General features: G+C 43.2%; 1 protein-coding gene across 3 annotated transcripts in view; it reads left to right on the top strand.

The window, feature by feature from the left end:
* Positions 1-17,398, top strand: part of PIWIL2 (piwi like RNA-mediated gene silencing 2) — an 89,198-nt gene that overhangs the window by 40,520 nt on the left and 31,280 nt on the right. For all 3 annotated transcript variants that reach the window (XM_023216858.2, XM_023216860.2, XM_023216859.1), the window contains exons 17-20: positions 1,323-1,424; positions 2,034-2,150; positions 3,252-3,340; positions 5,160-5,265. In XM_023216858.2, coding sequence (XP_023072626.1) covers positions 1,323-1,424; positions 2,034-2,150; positions 3,252-3,340; positions 5,160-5,265 — 414 coding nt within the window. The remainder of the gene's footprint in view (positions 1-1,322; positions 1,425-2,033; positions 2,151-3,251; positions 3,341-5,159; positions 5,266-17,398) is intronic.

A 17,398-nucleotide genomic window follows, 5' to 3' on the forward strand; every position in this document is an offset into this window, starting at 1 on the left:
AGAAAAGTTCTGCTCTGCTTTCAGAAGAATAACCCAGTCCAGTACATCAGCTCCCCCATTTCACAACTTCTTGTGTTCCCTTTTTGAGAGGGTACAACTGACAGTTTTCATGTGGCATGGATGTGAATTTCATTCATATCGCTTACCAACTTATCTCATAGTGGTCTTGCTCTCTCTCTGTTCATCTTTAAGGCATTGTATTATCATCTGTATGAGGAATCACAAAATCTTATGTCTCCGGAAGCCTGATAAGGGGTATAAATTAGTGAAGTGGGCCAGGAGGGGAGTTAAATGAACTGAAGGGGGTAACTCCTGTGACTGGAGGTATAAACCCAGGATTGCCAAAATGATTCTTAATGTGCTTGTTTGTTGATAAAGGCCAAAAACTTGGAATTGCATGTGTGTGTATCTTCCTATGTTTAAATGTTAATTTAAAGAAACATAAACACTTTTAAGCCATTGTAGGGCCTGAAAAAACACACCTGTTTGCTGTGTCCAGTCCATAGGCTCCCAGTGCGCAGCTCTGTTCTTGTGCCTTTGGAAATGCTTTGGTGTTATTGCTGAATGTGTCCTCTGAACGGTCTTAACATCACACCAATCTTGATGTGGAGCAGGGTACCACTGATTGACCATTTGTAGCAGTTTCTGGCATAAAGGGTTGGCAATCTTCTTTCGCTTGAATGCTGCTTTTCTTTATTCAGACTTTGAAAGGTCATCTTTTTTCAATATTGGATCCCTTCAGTGGTGAGGGATAGATGATACTGACATGTGCTGTGCTGCTGACAATATCATTCTGTCTCTTCACCAGAGAGTTAGGAGTGGCTGCTTATGGATTTGGCAATAGCTTCTTTCCAGTTTGCATTTAGTTCTGAATGCTTTCTTGTAGTATTGCATTCCCTGTTTCCTTAGTTAAAGGTCTGTGGCATGAGTGTAACAAATTGTTTAGTAAACCAAAGAGAGTAGTAAAAAACATACGGAATTGGAAGCAGCAAGTAATGTAAACCTTGCATGCATTCAAACCTAGTCCTTTTCCAGCCATCTGAGTCTCCTAATAGATAAATCTTTTGGTAATCAGGGCCAGCTCTGGGTAATTAATAGTAACATATTACCTATCTATTCAGAACAGCCCTGAGCCAAAGAATGCCAAGTCAGCTCCAAGGACCTTGTTCTGGTTGGAATGTCCACCCTCTTTATTTCAGTCAGTTCCCTGTCTTCCTTAGAGGTCCTATGGCTTTGCATACTCAGAATACTGCCAACTACAGTCCTGTGAAAGTCCCCAGAGAGTTCCAGAGCCTGACTTGTATATATCTTATCTCTTCAAGGGAAAGATACAAATGGTTGTTTGCATCATCATGGGCACACGTGATGATCTCTATGGGGCCATCAAGAAGCTGTGCTGTGTGCAATCCCCAGTGCCCTCCCAGGTGAGTGGGTGTTGGGGCAGGAGGCACAGATGGCACCTCTCCTGAGGCTTGAAAAGAGTGATATGTGCGTTCACAAAGACTAAAGTAGCTGATTGAAGCCAGTATGTGCAGAGCCTTCTGGTGAAAGGTTCTCCTGATTAGAGCAACCTGGCAAAGAGCAGCTTGCTCTTCATAAGCTGCCCTCATGCTTCCGAATGAACAATTTCGCTTGTTCCGAGGTTGAGTCACCAGGTGGTTTCATATGACTGAGTTCTGAGAGTGAGTATAGTCTTCATTCTGAAAGGGAAAAGCTATTTTTCCTATGGGAGTTAAAAAAGCATTCCACTCTGCGTGAGATCCTTTTGAAAGTTTTCATTTGTTGATTTTGTTTTGGGTTTGTGTGTTTGTGTGTGTGTGTGTGTGTGTGTGTGTGTGTGTGTGTGTGTGGGTTGTATTTTGCCCATGTGCATGCATGCCTAGAAACCCTAGAATTAGAATTATTAACGCGAAATATGTTATCTTCTAACTTGAGTTTCTTAAACAAATGTAATGTTTACTTTAGAGTTCAGATTTTCTGAGGGTTTGGTAGTGACCTGCTTCTCCTGACACCTTTTTGTCCCTTCATTATAGATTGTCAATGTTCGAACCATTGGTCAGCCCACCAGGCTTCGGAGTGTGGCCCAGAAAATTTTACTTCAGATTAACTGTAAATTGGGTGGTGAGCTCTGGGGAGTGGATATTCCTCTGGTGAGTGATGCCAAAATGGTTCAGTTTTCCTCTCCAGAGAATCCTCCAAGCCTTTTTCCTATTTTTCCTTATTCGTTATGCTTCCTCTTCTCAACACTTACTCAGTAGTCTAAATGGCTCCCTGCCTCTTCAGCCAGTTATCTAAGAATGCGTTTTATGTTTGTTTGTTTTTTGTTTTTTGTTTTTTTGAGATGGAGTCTTGTTCTTGTTGCCCAAGCTGGCGTGCAGTGGCACAATCTCGGCTCACTGCAACCTCCATCTCCCAGGTTCAAGCAGTTCTCCTGCCTCAGCCTCCCGAGTAGCTGGGATTATAGGCACCCGCCACCATACCCAACTAATTTTTGTATTTTTAGTAGAGATGGGATTTCACCATGTTGGGCAGGCTGGTCTCAAACTCCTGACCTGGTGATCTGCCCGCCTCAGTCTCCCAAAATGCTGGGATTACAGGTGTGAGCCACCATGCCCAGCCTGGTTTTTATGTTTTTATATGGCGAAAAAAATAAAACTAAGATGATTATTCCATGACACATGAAAACTATATGAAGTTAATTTTCATTGTCTTTAAATAAAATTTCACTGGAATACAGCCGTACTTCTTTTCATACTGTCCATGACTGCTTTTGTGTTAAGCATAAAGAATTGAATAAAGGTCAAGTATGCTTTTTCTGAAATGATTGGGACCAGAAGCATTTTGGATTTTAGATTTCTGAGGGTATGGGACATTTGCTTGCATCTCAAATTCAAAAATCTGCAATCTGAAACAGTCCAAAATCTGAAACTCTTTGAGTGTCATGTTGGTGCTCAAAAGCTTTTCAGGTTTGGGAATACTCAACCTGTGGTTTCTACAGAAATCATAAGGCTCCTAAAGCCTAAGTTATTTACCCTTTAGTCCTTTGCTGATCCCTAGTCTAGATCTCTGACTGTGCTTATTGTGTTTAAAAATGTCAAGTTGATTGCTGTCTTTTTTTTTTCTTTCCCAGAACTTACTTTCACATACAAACAGTAAGGGGAGGTTGCTTTGCGATTCAGACAGTAATTAAAAATGGAGCAATGCATTGCTCAGGTCTGAGATTTGGTTTTTGTTTTTGTTTTCTAAACTAGAAACAGTTAATGGTAATCGGGATGGATGTTTACCATGACCCCAGTAGAGGCATGCGCTCTGTGGTTGGCTTCGTGGCAAGCATCAATCTGTAAGTACTGCTCACAGTGCCATCTTGTTTGATTATTTCATTTTAGTGCCTAATCTTATTATAAATCCAGCAAATCTTTTTAGTCTTATGTATTATAGTATAAAGATTTATAAACATTTTCTTCCTCTATCTTCATGTGAAAAAAAAATATATATATATATATATTTTGTAAATGGAGTCTCCCTCTGTTACCCAGGCTGGAGTGCAGTGGCACGATCTTAACTCACTGCAACCTCCACCTTCTGGGTTCAAGTGATTCTCCTGCCTCAGCCTCCCCAGTAGCTGGGATTACAGGTGCATACCACCATGCCAGGCTAATTTTTGTATTTTTAGTAGGACAACATTTCACTATGTTGGCCAGGCTGGTCTTGAACTCCTGACCTCAGGTGATCCGCCTGCCTCAGCCTCCCAAAGTGCTGGGATTACAGGCGTGATTCATCGTGCCCAGCTGTGAAATTTGTTTATGCAACTTTTTTTGGTTTTTGAGACTGGGTTTTACTCTGTCACCCAGGTTGGAGTGTAGTGGCATGATCACAGCTCACTGCAACCTCAACCTCCCTGGATTTTGGTGATCCTCCCACCTCAGCCTCCGAAGTAGCTGGGACCACAAGCATATGCCACCATACCCAGCTAGTTTTTGTAGAGACAGGATTTCACCATGTTGCCCAGGCTGGGCTCCTGGGCTCAAGTGATCCGCCTGCCTCAGTCTCCCAAAGTGCTGGGATTACAGGCATGAGCACTGCACCTGGCTATGCAGCTTATTTAACAAACTTGGCACCGGTGTGAATGTGCTTCCCAGCTGAAGAGCGGCCTCCTCCAAGGCTGGGGCTGTGCTGCCTTGTTGTTGTTGGCATTTTTTCCCCCAGAAATGAGGTTTTTTTGATCGTTTGTTCCAATTGTAAAAAAAGGCATGCTCATTCCAAATATCTGCAGAAATTTAGAAAGTGAGAATTCCTCATGGTCCAGCTTTTCGTGTCAACAGCTGCCAAAGGTTTGATGTATATATACTTTCAGATTCTCTTTTATGCATATATTAACACATACATGTGATATATATCTCTGATATATATACACATATACACATCTATATATTTACACAAATGGGATATTTCTAGGCACATTATTCCTTAGCTTAATATGCACTTAAACTGTACATTTTCCCATACCATTCCAAATAAATCTCCACCAACTCAGCTGCTGCACAGAATGTGTTCTGTGTATCATTATTTAATCCTCTCTTGGTGGATATCTTAAGTTGTTAAATTTTTTCTGTTGGAGCAGTTTTGTAGGAAATATCCACAATTACACTTTTTTTTTTCTTTTGAGACGGAGTCTCACTTTGTCACCCAGGCTAGAGTGCAATGGCGCGATCTTGGCTCACTGCAAGCTCTGCCTCCTGGGTTCACGCCATTCTCCTGCCTCAGCCTCCTGAGTAGCTGGGACTACAGGTGCCTGCCACCATGCCTGCCTTATTTTTTTGTATTTTTAGTAGAGACGGGGTTTCACCGTATTAGCCAGGATAGTCTTGATCTCCTGACCTCGTGATCTGTCTGCCTTGACCTCCCAAAGTGCTGAGATTACAGGCGTGAGCCACCACACCTGGCCACAATTACACATACCTATGTTCTGCATATGACTTAAATATATCTTTTCCCCACGTCACTACTTGTTCTTACATATAGCATAAATGCATTTTCTAGGTATTTGTTGTTGGATTGATTCATAGAGAAACCTGTGTTACTGACACAAGCCATAGGCTGTCCCCTTCGAGCATTTGTTCATCGTCCTCTCTCTGTCTCTCTGCTCACCCTGACCCTAGCACCCTCACAAAATGGTATTCCCGGGTGGTGTTCCAGATGCCGCATCAGGAGATTGTGGACAGCCTGAAGTTATGCCTCGTGGGCTCCTTAAAAAAGTTTTATGAGGTGAGGAGAACAGAAATTCTCAGGTCTCTGGGTTTTTTTTGTTTTTTTTGTTTGTTTGTTTTTTGAGATGGAGTCTCACTCTTGTCGCCCAGGCTGGAGTGCAGTGGTGCGATCTCTGCTGACTGCAACCTCTGCCTCCTGGGTTCAAGCGATTCTCCTGCCTCAGCCTCCCAAGTAGCTGGGATTACAGGTGCGCACCAGCACACTTAGCTAATTTCTGTATTTTTTTTTTTTTTTTTTTTTGATACGGAGTCTCGCTCTGCCGCCCAGGCTGGAGTGCAGTGACATGATCTCGGCTCACTGCAAGCTCCGCCTCCCAGGTTCATGCCATTCTCCTGCCTCAGTCTCCTGAGTAGCTGGGACTACAGGCGCCTGCCACCACGCCTGGCTAATTTTTTGTATTTTTAATAGAGACGGGGTTTCACCGTGGTCTCGATCTCCTGACCTTGTGATCCACCTGCCTCGGCCTCCCAAAGTGCTGGGATTACAGGCATGAGTCACCGCGCCTGGCCATTTCTGTATTTTTAGTAGAGATGGGGTTTCACCATGTTGGCCAGGCTGGTTTCGAACTGCTGACCTCAGGTAGTCTGCCTGCCTGGGCCTCCCAAAGTGTTGGGATTACAGCTGCGAGCCACTGCGCCTGGCCAAGTTTCGGGATTTTTAAGGATTACCTATGTGAACACTTGACAGGAAGTCTGATGTGGTGAGAGGGATCTCAAATCAAAGGTGAGTCTCCTAAACAGCTGCTGCTGAGCAGGCAGCTTAGAGCTCCTCCTTTCAGGCTTCAGCTTGTACAGATCAGCTCAAAGAGCTAAAGAGCTAAATGCTTTCATTTGGTTTAGTAAGTAATAATTATTTCTCAGGTTGTCAGCCTGATGTCTCTAGACATAATCTTCATGCCCTTATCAGGGAAGTTGGGGATAAGTTTCAGCAATTAAAGCAGCTTATGAGTGTACTCAGCTTTTTATAACTTATTAGACACTGGCTCTTTTCATTTTGGTTCAAGACAAATGCCTCTTATAAATCACCCCTCGAACTCTAAAGAATGCTAACCATGGAGGATTGCTGTAATTAAGCTGATACTGGGTCTAGAACAGTGAGCAAGCAAGGTACTGATTTCTGCCTTGGCCACTACATCAAAGGAAGCACTGATAAGTGCCTTTCATTTCTTAGGGTCAGGGTTAGACCTTAACCTTTGCATAGAGGCTAAGCAGCAAGAAATGTAATAATTTCACATGATTGAAGTCAGTCTCTAAGGCTCCACCTTGTCTCTTTATAGAATAATGTTTCCTACAGCGTCCTGCAAATAGTTTAATACTGTTCAGTTATTAGAGGTTATGTTGTTTTTTTTTTAAGTGTGTCTCCGGCAAGGTCCATATGTTATGCTACTGAGTCACCAAGTTCTACCAGACTTTCCTTTTTGTTTTTGTTGTAACTGTTTTCCTTCGAAGTTTGATCTGTCTTCTAAGACCTAGCTGTGAAGCCTTTCCCCTTCTTCCCTCACTGCTCCATCCCTACGCTGCCTCATGTTTGTTATTTGTAAATTTGTATTCTTATTTATCCATCCCACTGGGTTGTAAATTACTTGAACACTGGTTATAGATGGCTATGTAACAAGTTACCCTGAAACTTAGTGGCATGAAATGAGCAAGTTTGATGTTCACAGTCAGGAACTGGACAAGGCACAGCAGTGGGCTCCAGTTATCCATGTGGGCCTTGTTGTATGGTCTTTCCACATGGGCTCTCTGGGCCTCCTCCTAGCATGCTGGCTGGATTCAAAGCTCGAACGTTCCACAAGACAGAGTGCCAGTGGAAGTCATGCTGCATTTTATGCCTTAATCGTGGAAGTAATGCAGTATCACTTCTGCTGCATTCTAATTGTCCAGGGAGTCACAAAGTTCCACCCAGCTTTGATGGGAGGGCAGTTGATTCCACCTCCTACTCCAAGGGTGGCAAGGGTCTGAAAGAATATGTGGCACCAGAGATACTGCTGTGGCTATTTTCTTTTTCTGAGACAGGGTCTCACTCTGGTTGCCCAGGCTATAGTGCAGTGGCACGATCTCAGCTCACTGCAACCTCTGCCTTCCAGGCTCAAGTGATTCTCCTGCCTCAGCGTCCTGAATAGCTGGGATTATAGGCATGTGCCACCACGCCTGGCTAATTTTTGTATTTTTAGTAGAGACAGGGTTTCAGCATCTTGGCCAGGCTGGTCTTGAACTCCTGACCTCATGATCCACCCTTCTCAGCCTCCCAAAGTGCTGGCATTACAGCTGTGAGCCACTGCGGGGACAATTTTTTTTTTTGAGACGGAGTCTCACTGTCACCCAGGCTAAAGTACAGTGGCGTGATCTCGGCTCACCACAATCTCTGCTTCCTGGATTCAAGCAATTCTCCTGCCTCAGCCTCCCAAGTAGCTGAGATTACCGGCATGTGCCAAAAGACCCAGCTAATTTTGTTTGTATTTTTAGTAGAGACAGGGTTTCACCATATTGGCCAGGCTGAGCTGGTCTCAAACTCTTTATCTCAAGTGATCTGCCCGTCTCAGCCTCTCAAAATGCTGAGATTATAGGCGTGAGCCACCATGCCTGACCTACTGTGGCTATTTTCTTTTCTTCTTTTTTGAGATGGAATTTCATTCTTGTTGCCCAGGCTGGAGTGCAATGGCACTATCTGGGCTCACTGCAGCCTCTGCCTCCTGGGTTCAAGCAATTCTCCTGCCTCAGTCTCCCAAGTAGCTGGGATTACAGGTGCCTGCCACCACATCTGGCTAGTTTTTTTGTATTTTTAGTAGAGATGGAGTTTTGCCACATGGGCCAGGCTGGTCTCAAACTCCTGACTTCAGGTGATCCACCCCGCTCAGCGTCTCAAAGTGCTGGGATTACAGGCGTGAGCCACCGTGCCCAGCCACTGTGGCTGTTTTGTAAAAGAGCAGTGTACTACAAGCACAGGGGCTGTCTTAATTCCTTTTCCATCACTTCCATTACTAAGCTGACGCTTCTCCTGGCGATTTACATTGAATTTCTAGTATCACAACTCTATTCTAAGTCAAGTAACAGTTCGTTTTGGTCTTTGTTTCTTTATCTGAACTATGAACTTAAGTAGTAGTTATTAAACTCCACAGAACCAGGTCAAAGGAAAAATAAATCTAATTTTAAATCTAGAATAAAACTGGCTCGTCTAAATATAAATGTTCTCTGAATCAAAAGAATTCTTTTTTTTTTTTTTTTTTTTTTGAGACAGGGTCTTGCTCTGCCTCAGCCTCCAGAGTAGCAGGGACTTCAGGCATGTGCCACCATGCCTGGCTAATTGTTAAAAAATTTTTAGTAGAAATGAGATCTTGCTATTTTGCCCAGGCTGGTCTTAAACTCCTGGGCTCAAGTGGTCCTCCCACCTCAGCCTCCCAAAGTGCTGGGATTACAGGCATGAGCCACTGCACCTGGCCAAAAGGTTTCATTTGATTCAGGTCCTCATTATGTCTGGCCAATGTGGCAAAACCCATCTCTACTAAAAATACAAAAAAATTAGCCAGGTGTGGTGGCAGGCATCTGTAATCCCAGCTACTCGGGAGGCTGAGGCAGGAGAATTGCTTCAGTCCTGTGCCAGCTTTTGCCATTTCCCCAGTTCTGCACCTAGTGGAAGGAGTCTTTGTATTTAAACTGTTTTGCAAAGTGAAGACCTCATCTCTACAAAAAAATTGAAAAAAATTAGCCAGACTTGGTGACATGCACCTGTAGTCCCAGTTCTTCAGGAGGCTGAGATGGGAGGATCCCTTAAGCCCAGGAGTCCAGTGCTCCAGTGAGCTATGATCATGCCAGCCCGGTTGACAAAGCCTGTCTCCAAAACAAATAAAAAAAAAAAATGATTTTGATCATGCCTCTCCCAGAGCTTATCCTGACTCCTCAGCGGCCTCAACAAATTTGCTTTGGGGTTCTAAGATTCTGACTACCTCTGGATCCTCTAGGAATGGCAGTAACCACCGGAAGTTCCAACACCTCCAAACAGTTGCCTTCTTACACATTTTCAGCCCCATTTTGCTTCAGGGCTTGCTAGTCCAAAGCCCATTTTCTCCATTCTAAATCTCTCACTTGTCCTCTGGACTCGCATGCAATAATAAAATGTTTCCAAATATTCTTTTTTTTTTTTTTTTTTGAAATAAACTTTTTATTTTGGAATGGAAGTTGCAAAATAGAATAAGAGTTCCCATACATCCTTCATCCAGTTTTCCCTCATTGTTAACATCTTGCCTCGTGTTGCCTTGTAGTTGTGTTACATAAATGTTTCCAAATATTCTTATCCTTTTCCTTGAATAGTTGATTTTGCTCTTCTCCTTTTTCTGTAACCAGGCTTTTCCTTGATGAATACACCCTCCCGCTTTTCTCTTTTTGTTTTTTTTTTTGAGACAGGGTTGCTGTGTTGCTTGGGCTGGAGTGTAGAGTCACAATCTCGGCTCATTACAGCCTCAAACTCCTGGACTCAAGGGATCCTCCCACTTCAGCCTCCCAAGTAGCTGGGACTACAGGCGCATACCACACCCAGCTAATTTCTGTATTTTTTGTAGAGGCAGAGTGTCACTGTCTTGCTCAGGCTGGTTTCAAACTCAGGCTGATCTCAAACTCCTGGCCTCAAGCTATCCTGCCTACCTCAGCCTCCCAGTGTGCCGGGATTATAGCTGTGAGCCACTGCACCCAGCTGAATACCTTGCTCTGTCCCGTCCTGTCCCATCCTGTCCTGGTCCTTGTCCTTGTCCCTGTCCTTTCCTTTCCTTGTCCTGTCCTTTCCTTTTTTGTCCTGTCCTGTACAGGCACACGCCACCACACCAGCTCAGTTTTGTATTTTCAGTAGAGACGGGATTTCACCGAATTGGCCAGGCTTGTCTCGAACTCCTGACCTTAAGTGATCCATCTGCCGTGGCCTCCCAAAGTGCTGGGATTACAGACTTGAGCCACCGTGCCCAGCCGAATGCCGTTTTCTTAGAATTATCTCAGGTTGTGATTACTCTCATATCTCAAGAGCCAGACACTTTCCCCAGGCCAGTTTTTTTTTTTTTTTTTTTTTTTTTAAATGGAGTCTCGCTCTGTCACCAGGCTGGAGTGTAGTGGCGCGATCTCTGCTCACTGCAACTTCCACCTCCTGGGTTCAAGCAGTTTTCCTGCCCCAGCCTTCTGAGTAGCTGGGACTGCAGGCACACACCACCACACCCAAGCTAATTTTTGTATTTTTGGTAGAGATGGAGTTTCATTATGTGGGCCAGGATAGTCTTCATCTCTTGACATCGCGATCAGCCCACCTCAGCCTCCCAAAGTGCTGGGATTATAGGCATGACCATCGCACCCAGCCCAGTCATTTTTTAAATCAGTATTACATCCTATAGTGTCTTTAACCTAATTTCCCAATACAATTGATTATTAATATCAGCATCATCATAAGACTTGTTTACAGTGAGTCAGTTGAATCTTCCCAACAATATTAGGGTTATTTCATCTTGTAGCATAATAGTAGATGTAATCTGAAATGTAAGCGTCAAAGATACTGGCACATTACTAGAGTCCTACTCAGTCATAAATAATTAGTGCAGATTATCATCATACTGCATGATTAAAGTGTCTCCCAGATACGTGCCACTTAGATTTGCAGGCTTCCATTCAACATTGTCAGGTATCAAAAGCAGGAGTCCTCTCAGTAACATGGGTCAGTAACCCCTTTAGGCATACCGTTTAGTTGAGCTAACAAGCAATATCACATCTTGCTCTAAGCCTCTCCCAAGGCACCAATAGAATATTGGATTTGGGGCTGTGCTTGATGGCTCATGCCTGTAATCCCAGCCCTTTGGGAGTCCGAGGTGGGTGGATGGCTTGAGGTCGGGAGTTCAAGACCAGCCTGACCAACATGATGAAACCCTGTCTCTACTAAAACTGCAAAAATTAGCTGGGCATGGTGGTGGGCACCTGTAATCTCAGCTACTTGGGAGGCTGAGGCAGGAGAATCACTTGACCCTGGGAGGCGAAGGTTGTAGTGTGCTGAGATCACGTCACTGCACTCCAGTCTGGGCAACAAAGCGAGACTGTCTAAAAAAAAAAAAAAGGAATGGATTTTGCTCACTGTATAACCGTTTGTTCTTTCCCTAATCCTCAGATATCATTCTTCCTTTTCTCCGTTTATACCCCCACCTTTCCACTTTTGGAAGGGACATTAAGTTTGACCACTGTGCTGATCTAGACTACTGGCAGCAATACTAGCCTAGCAAACGTCTGCCCCTCAGTCCAGTCCCATTCATATAGGGCAGTGTTACACAGGTACAGAACTAGTGGGCTGTCTCTACTACTAGGTGATATAACTGCATTCCCTGTGAACCCGTTTTGCCAGATGGAATGAAGGTACAGTTCACCCCCATCAGGTCCTTAGGAACTGTAACATAAAGGTTTTTTTTTTTTTTTTGAGACGGAGTCTTGCTCTGTCGCCCGGGCTGGAGTGCAGTGGCCGGATCTCAGCTCACTGCAAGCTCCGCCTCCCGGGTTTACGCCATTCTCCTGCCTCAGCCTCCGGAGTAGCTGGGACTACAGGCGCCCGCCACCTCGCCCGGCTAGGTTTTTGTATTTTTTAGTAGAGACGGGGTTTCACAGTGTTAGCCAGGATGGTCTCGATCTCCTGACCTCGTGATCCGCCCGTCTCAGCCTCCCAAAGTGCTGGGATTACAGGCTTGAGCCACCGCGCCCGGCCACATAAAGGTTTAAGAGTATAGTTACTTTCTTGCTTAGAGCTTGTTATGAGTTTGTGTTCCCTAGATGATGAAGTTCCAATCCCCAGTACCTGTGAATCTGACCTTATTTGGAAATAAAGCCTTTGCATATGATTAAATTAAAAGAGGTCATTAGAATGGGCCCTGCTCCAATATGACTATGTTTTTATGAAGAGAGGAAATTTAGACACAGAGGCAGACACACATAGATGGAAGATAATCTGAAGACACAGGGAGAACACCTGTCTGTAAGTCAAGAAACCCCCGAGACTCCCAGAAGCTAGGAGAGAGGCATGAGCAGATTATTTTCTTTACAGCCCTCAGAAGGGCTGTAAACACCTTGGTTTTGAATTTCCAGCCTCCAGAACTGTGAAACAATAAGTTTCTGTTGTTTAAGCGAACTTGTTTTGTATGACAGCCCTAGCAGACTAATACAGAAGTCATCCCAGCTTCTGGCACCTGCAGTATAGCCCTGATCCCAGGAGCACTACATCAGGTAGGAAAAAAAGACTGTTGAGGTCATGTGGGAAAGAAAGAGAAAAGTATAGTTGTACCACATTCTGCCCCCAGGGAAGAAATATAAAGTCACAACAGCATCCTGCACACTCCTCTTCCTTCAATTCGTCAGGAAAAGGGGAGAAATCTGCCTAGTGGAGATGTTTTCTAGGCCCTGGCCCTGTTGAGTGTGAGCATACACTCATGAAAGTGTGTAAGCCAGCCCTTTAGGTTTTTCTTTCCTCCACTTTAGACAACAGATGTTTCAGTTGCCCATTCTAATTATCTACCAAACCGTTAACTGTGATGATGAAAGTGTGTTCTTTGGTTTGAAGAAATGTGACTCCATGGTCCAAATTGATGGATTATCTTTTGATTTAGTCCTTTTTTTTTTTTTTTTTTGAAACAGTCTCATTCTGTCATCCATGCTGGAGTGCAGTGATGTGATCTCCATTCACTGCAACCTCCACCTCCCAGGTTCAAGTGATTCTCCTGTCTCAGCCTGACAAGTAGCTGGGATTACAAGCATGCACCACCACACCCAGCTAATTTTTGTATTGTTAGTAGAGATGGGGTTTCACCATGTTGACCAGGCTGGTCTCAAACTCCTGACCTCAAGTGATCTCCCAGCCTCAGCCTCCCAAAGTGCTGGGATTACAGGTGTGACCCACTGCGCCCAGCCTTGTTTTAGTCCTTTCATAGTATTGGGCGTTTGCATCTACCAGCAGGTATGCAAAACCCAGTCTGTAGTAAGTGTCTGCTCATGTCAGGCACTGTCACAGCCTCCTGGGACTACCAGAATAAGTCCAACTTGCCAACCAAGTGCAGAGCCTTACTGCTGGGGAATCTGCCCCATAGCCATCTGCACTCTCTTATTCAGCCAGAACAGTTCTTGTTGACAGTGCTTCACAGGATTCAAAAGGAACATGTAGAATAGCTTCAGCCTATCTCTGCACTGCTGCAGCTCTCTAGCGTCTACTCATTTCACAGAGCCAGATGGACTGCCTCAACCAAGGACACTGGGATATCCACTCCCAGAGTTCCACTCACCTTCCCAGCCTGGAAGGTTTTACTGTTGGCCATCAACATGTCCTGCTTGCTTGCTTAAAAAAAAAAAGAAAAGAAAAATTGAGGTAAAATAGGTGAGGTGCAGGGGCTTGTGCCTGTAATCCTAGCACTTTGGGAGGCCGAGACAGGTGGACTGCTTGAGCCCAGGAATTTGAGACCAGCCTGGGCAGCATGGTGAAAATCCCATCTCTACAGAAAATAGAAAAATTAGCTGGGCGTGGTGGTATGTGGCTGTAGTCCCAGGTACTTGGGGGGCTGAGGTAAGAGGATCTCTAGTTTAAAAACATTTCCATCACCCCATAAAAACACCCCATGCCCATTAAATAATCATTCCTTATTCACACCTTCTCCTAATTTCTGGTAATATCTAATTAGCTTTCTGTCTGTACTGATTTGTCTATTTTACCTATATTGTATAGTAATTTTAAAATGTGTGACCTTTTGTGTTTAGCTTACTTCACTGAGCATGTTTTCAAGGTTTATCTATATTGTAGCATATATTAATACTTTTTTTCTTTTTGTGGCTGTATAATATTCCATTGTATTTATTCCACAATTTGTTGATCCATTCACTGTTGATAAACATTTGGGCTATTCTCACGTTTTGACTATTGTGAATAATGCTGCTGTTAACATTCCTGAACAAGTATTTGTTTAAGTTCCCATTTTCAGTTATTTTTGGATATATACCTAGGAGTGGAATTGCCGGGTCATATAGTAGTTCTGTGTTTAACTTTCAGAGGAAACACCAAGCTGTTCTGCACAGTGGCCAAGCATCATTTTACGTTCCTACCAGTAATGTAGAGGTTTTCAGTTTCTCCAAACCATTGCCAACAATTGCTGTTTTCTGTTTTTTTACTTTTTTTTTTTTTTTTTTTTGAGACAGGGTCTTGCTCTGTCACCCAGGCTGGAGTGCAGTGGCACGATCTTGGTTCACTGCAACCTCCACCTCCTGAGTTCAAGAGATTCTCTTGTCTCAGCGTCCTGAGTAGCTGGATAGCCCAGCTAATTTTTGTATTTTTTTTTTTTAGTAGAGATGGGGTTTCACCATGTTGGTCAGGCTGGTCTTGAACTCCTGACCTCAGGTGATCCGCCTAGCTCGGCCTCTCAATCTGCTGGCCTCCCAAAGTGAGGTGCCACACCTGGCCCTTTCTGTTTTTTTAAATCATCACTGTTTTTCGTGTTTGTTTGTTTGTTTGTTTTTTAGACTGAGTTTCACTCTTGTTGCCCAGGCTGGAGTACAAGGGTGCGATCTTGGCTCACCGCAACCTCCCCCTTCCGGGTTCAAGTGATTCTCCTGCATCAGCCTCCTGAGTAGCAGGGATTGCAGGCATGCACCACCATGCCCAGCTAATTTTGTATTTTTAGTAGAGGCAGGGTTTCTCCATGTTAGACAGGCTGGTCTTGAACTCCCGACCTTAGGTGATCCACCCACCTTGGCCTCTCAAAGTGCTGAGATTACAGGCGTGAGCCACCACGCCGGGCTTGAATCGTCACTGTTGTGAAGTATGTCATTGTGGTTCTGACTTGCATTTTTTAATGACCAATGATGTCGAACATCCTTCACGTGCTTGTTGCTCATTTGTATATTTGTGTCATTCAAATCCTTTGCCCATATAAAAACTGGACTATTTGTCTTTTTGTTGTTGAGTTGTAGGAGTTTTAAAAATATTCTGTAAACTATACTCTTATTTAATGTATGATTTACAAATATCTCCCCCCATTCTGTAGATTTTCACTTGCTTGATCATGGTCTCTGCTGCACGAAAATTTTAAATTTTGATAACATACAGTTTATTTATTGTATCTTTTGTTCCTTATGGTTTTGGTGCTCAATCTAAGAATTCATTGCCAAATCCAAGGTCGTGAAGGCTTGTCCCCTATATTTTTTTCTAACAGTTTTACACTTTTAAACTTTTACGTATAAGTCACTGATTTGAATTATACAAAGTGAAGTAAGGTCCAGTTTTATTCTTTTGCGTCTGGATATCTGCTTGTCATAGCACCATTTGTTGAGAGAATTCCCCATTGAGAAATCTTGGCACCCTACTCAAAAATCAATTGGTCACAGATGTTTGGGTTTATTTCTGGACTCTTAATTCTATTCCATTGATGTGTGCATCTCGTTTTATGCACGTGGTAGTAACACACAGTTTTGATTATTGTTGCTTTGTAATAAGTTTTGAAATTGGAGAATATGAGTCTTCCAACTTTATTTTCTTTTTTAGTATTGTGTTTGCTATTCAGTGCCTTCATTGTATATGAATTTGAGAGAAGGCTTTTTTGTTTCTGCAAAAAAAGGCCATTGAAACTTCCATAGGGATTACTTTGAAGAGTATTGCCATCTTAATAATACTGTCTTCCAGCATATGGACACAGGATGTGTTTCTATTTATTGAGATCTTTTTAAATTTATTTCAGCAGTGTTTTGTAGTTTCCATGTATAAGTCTTTGACCTCTTTGGTTAAAGTTTATTCTTAGGTATTTTATTCTTTTGGATACTATTGTAAATGGAATAGTTTTAATTTCATTTTTCGATTGTTCATTGCTGGTATTTAGAAACACAGCTGTTTTTTTGTGTTGATCACGTACCCTGTAACTTTGCTGAATGTGGTTATGAGCTCTAGTAGTTTTTTTTTTTTTTAATTCTTTGGGATTTTCTAGATACAGAATGTTATTTGCATATGGGAATAGAGTCTTCTTTCTTTTCAGTTTGACTTCTTTTTATTTCCTTTTCTTTCTTAATTTTCTTAGTTTATTTCCTTTTCTTCCTTAATTGTTATGGCTAGGATTTCTATTATGGTATTGAATAGCAGTGCTAAAATCAGGCATCTTTGTCTTTTTCCTGATAGTAGAGGCAAAGGTTTCAGTTTTTCACAATTGTATATGATGTTAGCTGTAAGTTTTTAATAAATTTCCTTTACCATGTTAAGAAAGTTTCCTTCTACTCCTAATTTGCTGAGTATTTTTATAATGAAAGTATGTTGGATTTTTTTTTTTTTTTTTTTTTTTTTTGTTGAGACGGAGTCTTGCTCTGTTGCCCAAACTGGAGTGCAGTGGCTGGATCTCAGCTCGCTGCAAGCTCTGCCTTTCGGGTTCACGCCATTCTCCTGCCTCAGCCTCCCGAGTAGCTGGGACTACAGGCGCCAGCCACCTCACCCGGCTAGTTTTTTGTATTTTTTAGTGGAGACGGGGTTTCACCGTGTTAGCCAGGATGGTCTCGATCTCCTGACCTTGTGATCCGCCCGTCTTGGCCTCCCAAAGTGCTGGGATTACAGGCTTGAGCCACCGTGCCCGGCCGTATGTTGGATTTTATCAGATGATTTTTCTGCATATTAACTTTTAAAAGTCTTGTTCAGATTAATACCAAATTAATTTTAATAGTTGTGTCAGGCCGTTCTTGCATTGCTGTAATGAGATACCTGAGACTGGGTAATTTATAAAGAAAAGGAATTTAATTGGCTCATGTTTCTGCAGGCTTTACAAAGGAAGCGTAATGCTGTCATCCACTCAGCTGCTAGGGAGGCTTCAGGAAGCTTACAGTCATGGTGGAAGGTGAAGCAGAAGCAGGCATAGTGAAAGCAGGAGTAAATGAGAGAGAGAGAGTGAGAGAGAGAGAAGAGGTAGTACACACTTTTAAATGACCAAATCTTGTGTAAACTCAGAGCAAGAGCTCACTTATCACTGGGGGATGGCCCAAGCCATTCCTGAGGGATCTGCTCCTATAATCCAAACACCTCCCACCATGCCCCACCTCTGATAATTGGGAATTACATGTCAACATGAGATTTGGCAGGAACACACATTCAGACTATAGCAATATTATATAGAAAC

This window comes from Piliocolobus tephrosceles, chromosome 7 (assembly GCF_002776525.5).
Source record: "Piliocolobus tephrosceles isolate RC106 chromosome 7, ASM277652v3, whole genome shotgun sequence".
NCBI classification, from domain to species: domain Eukaryota; kingdom Metazoa; phylum Chordata; class Mammalia; order Primates; family Cercopithecidae; genus Piliocolobus; species Piliocolobus tephrosceles.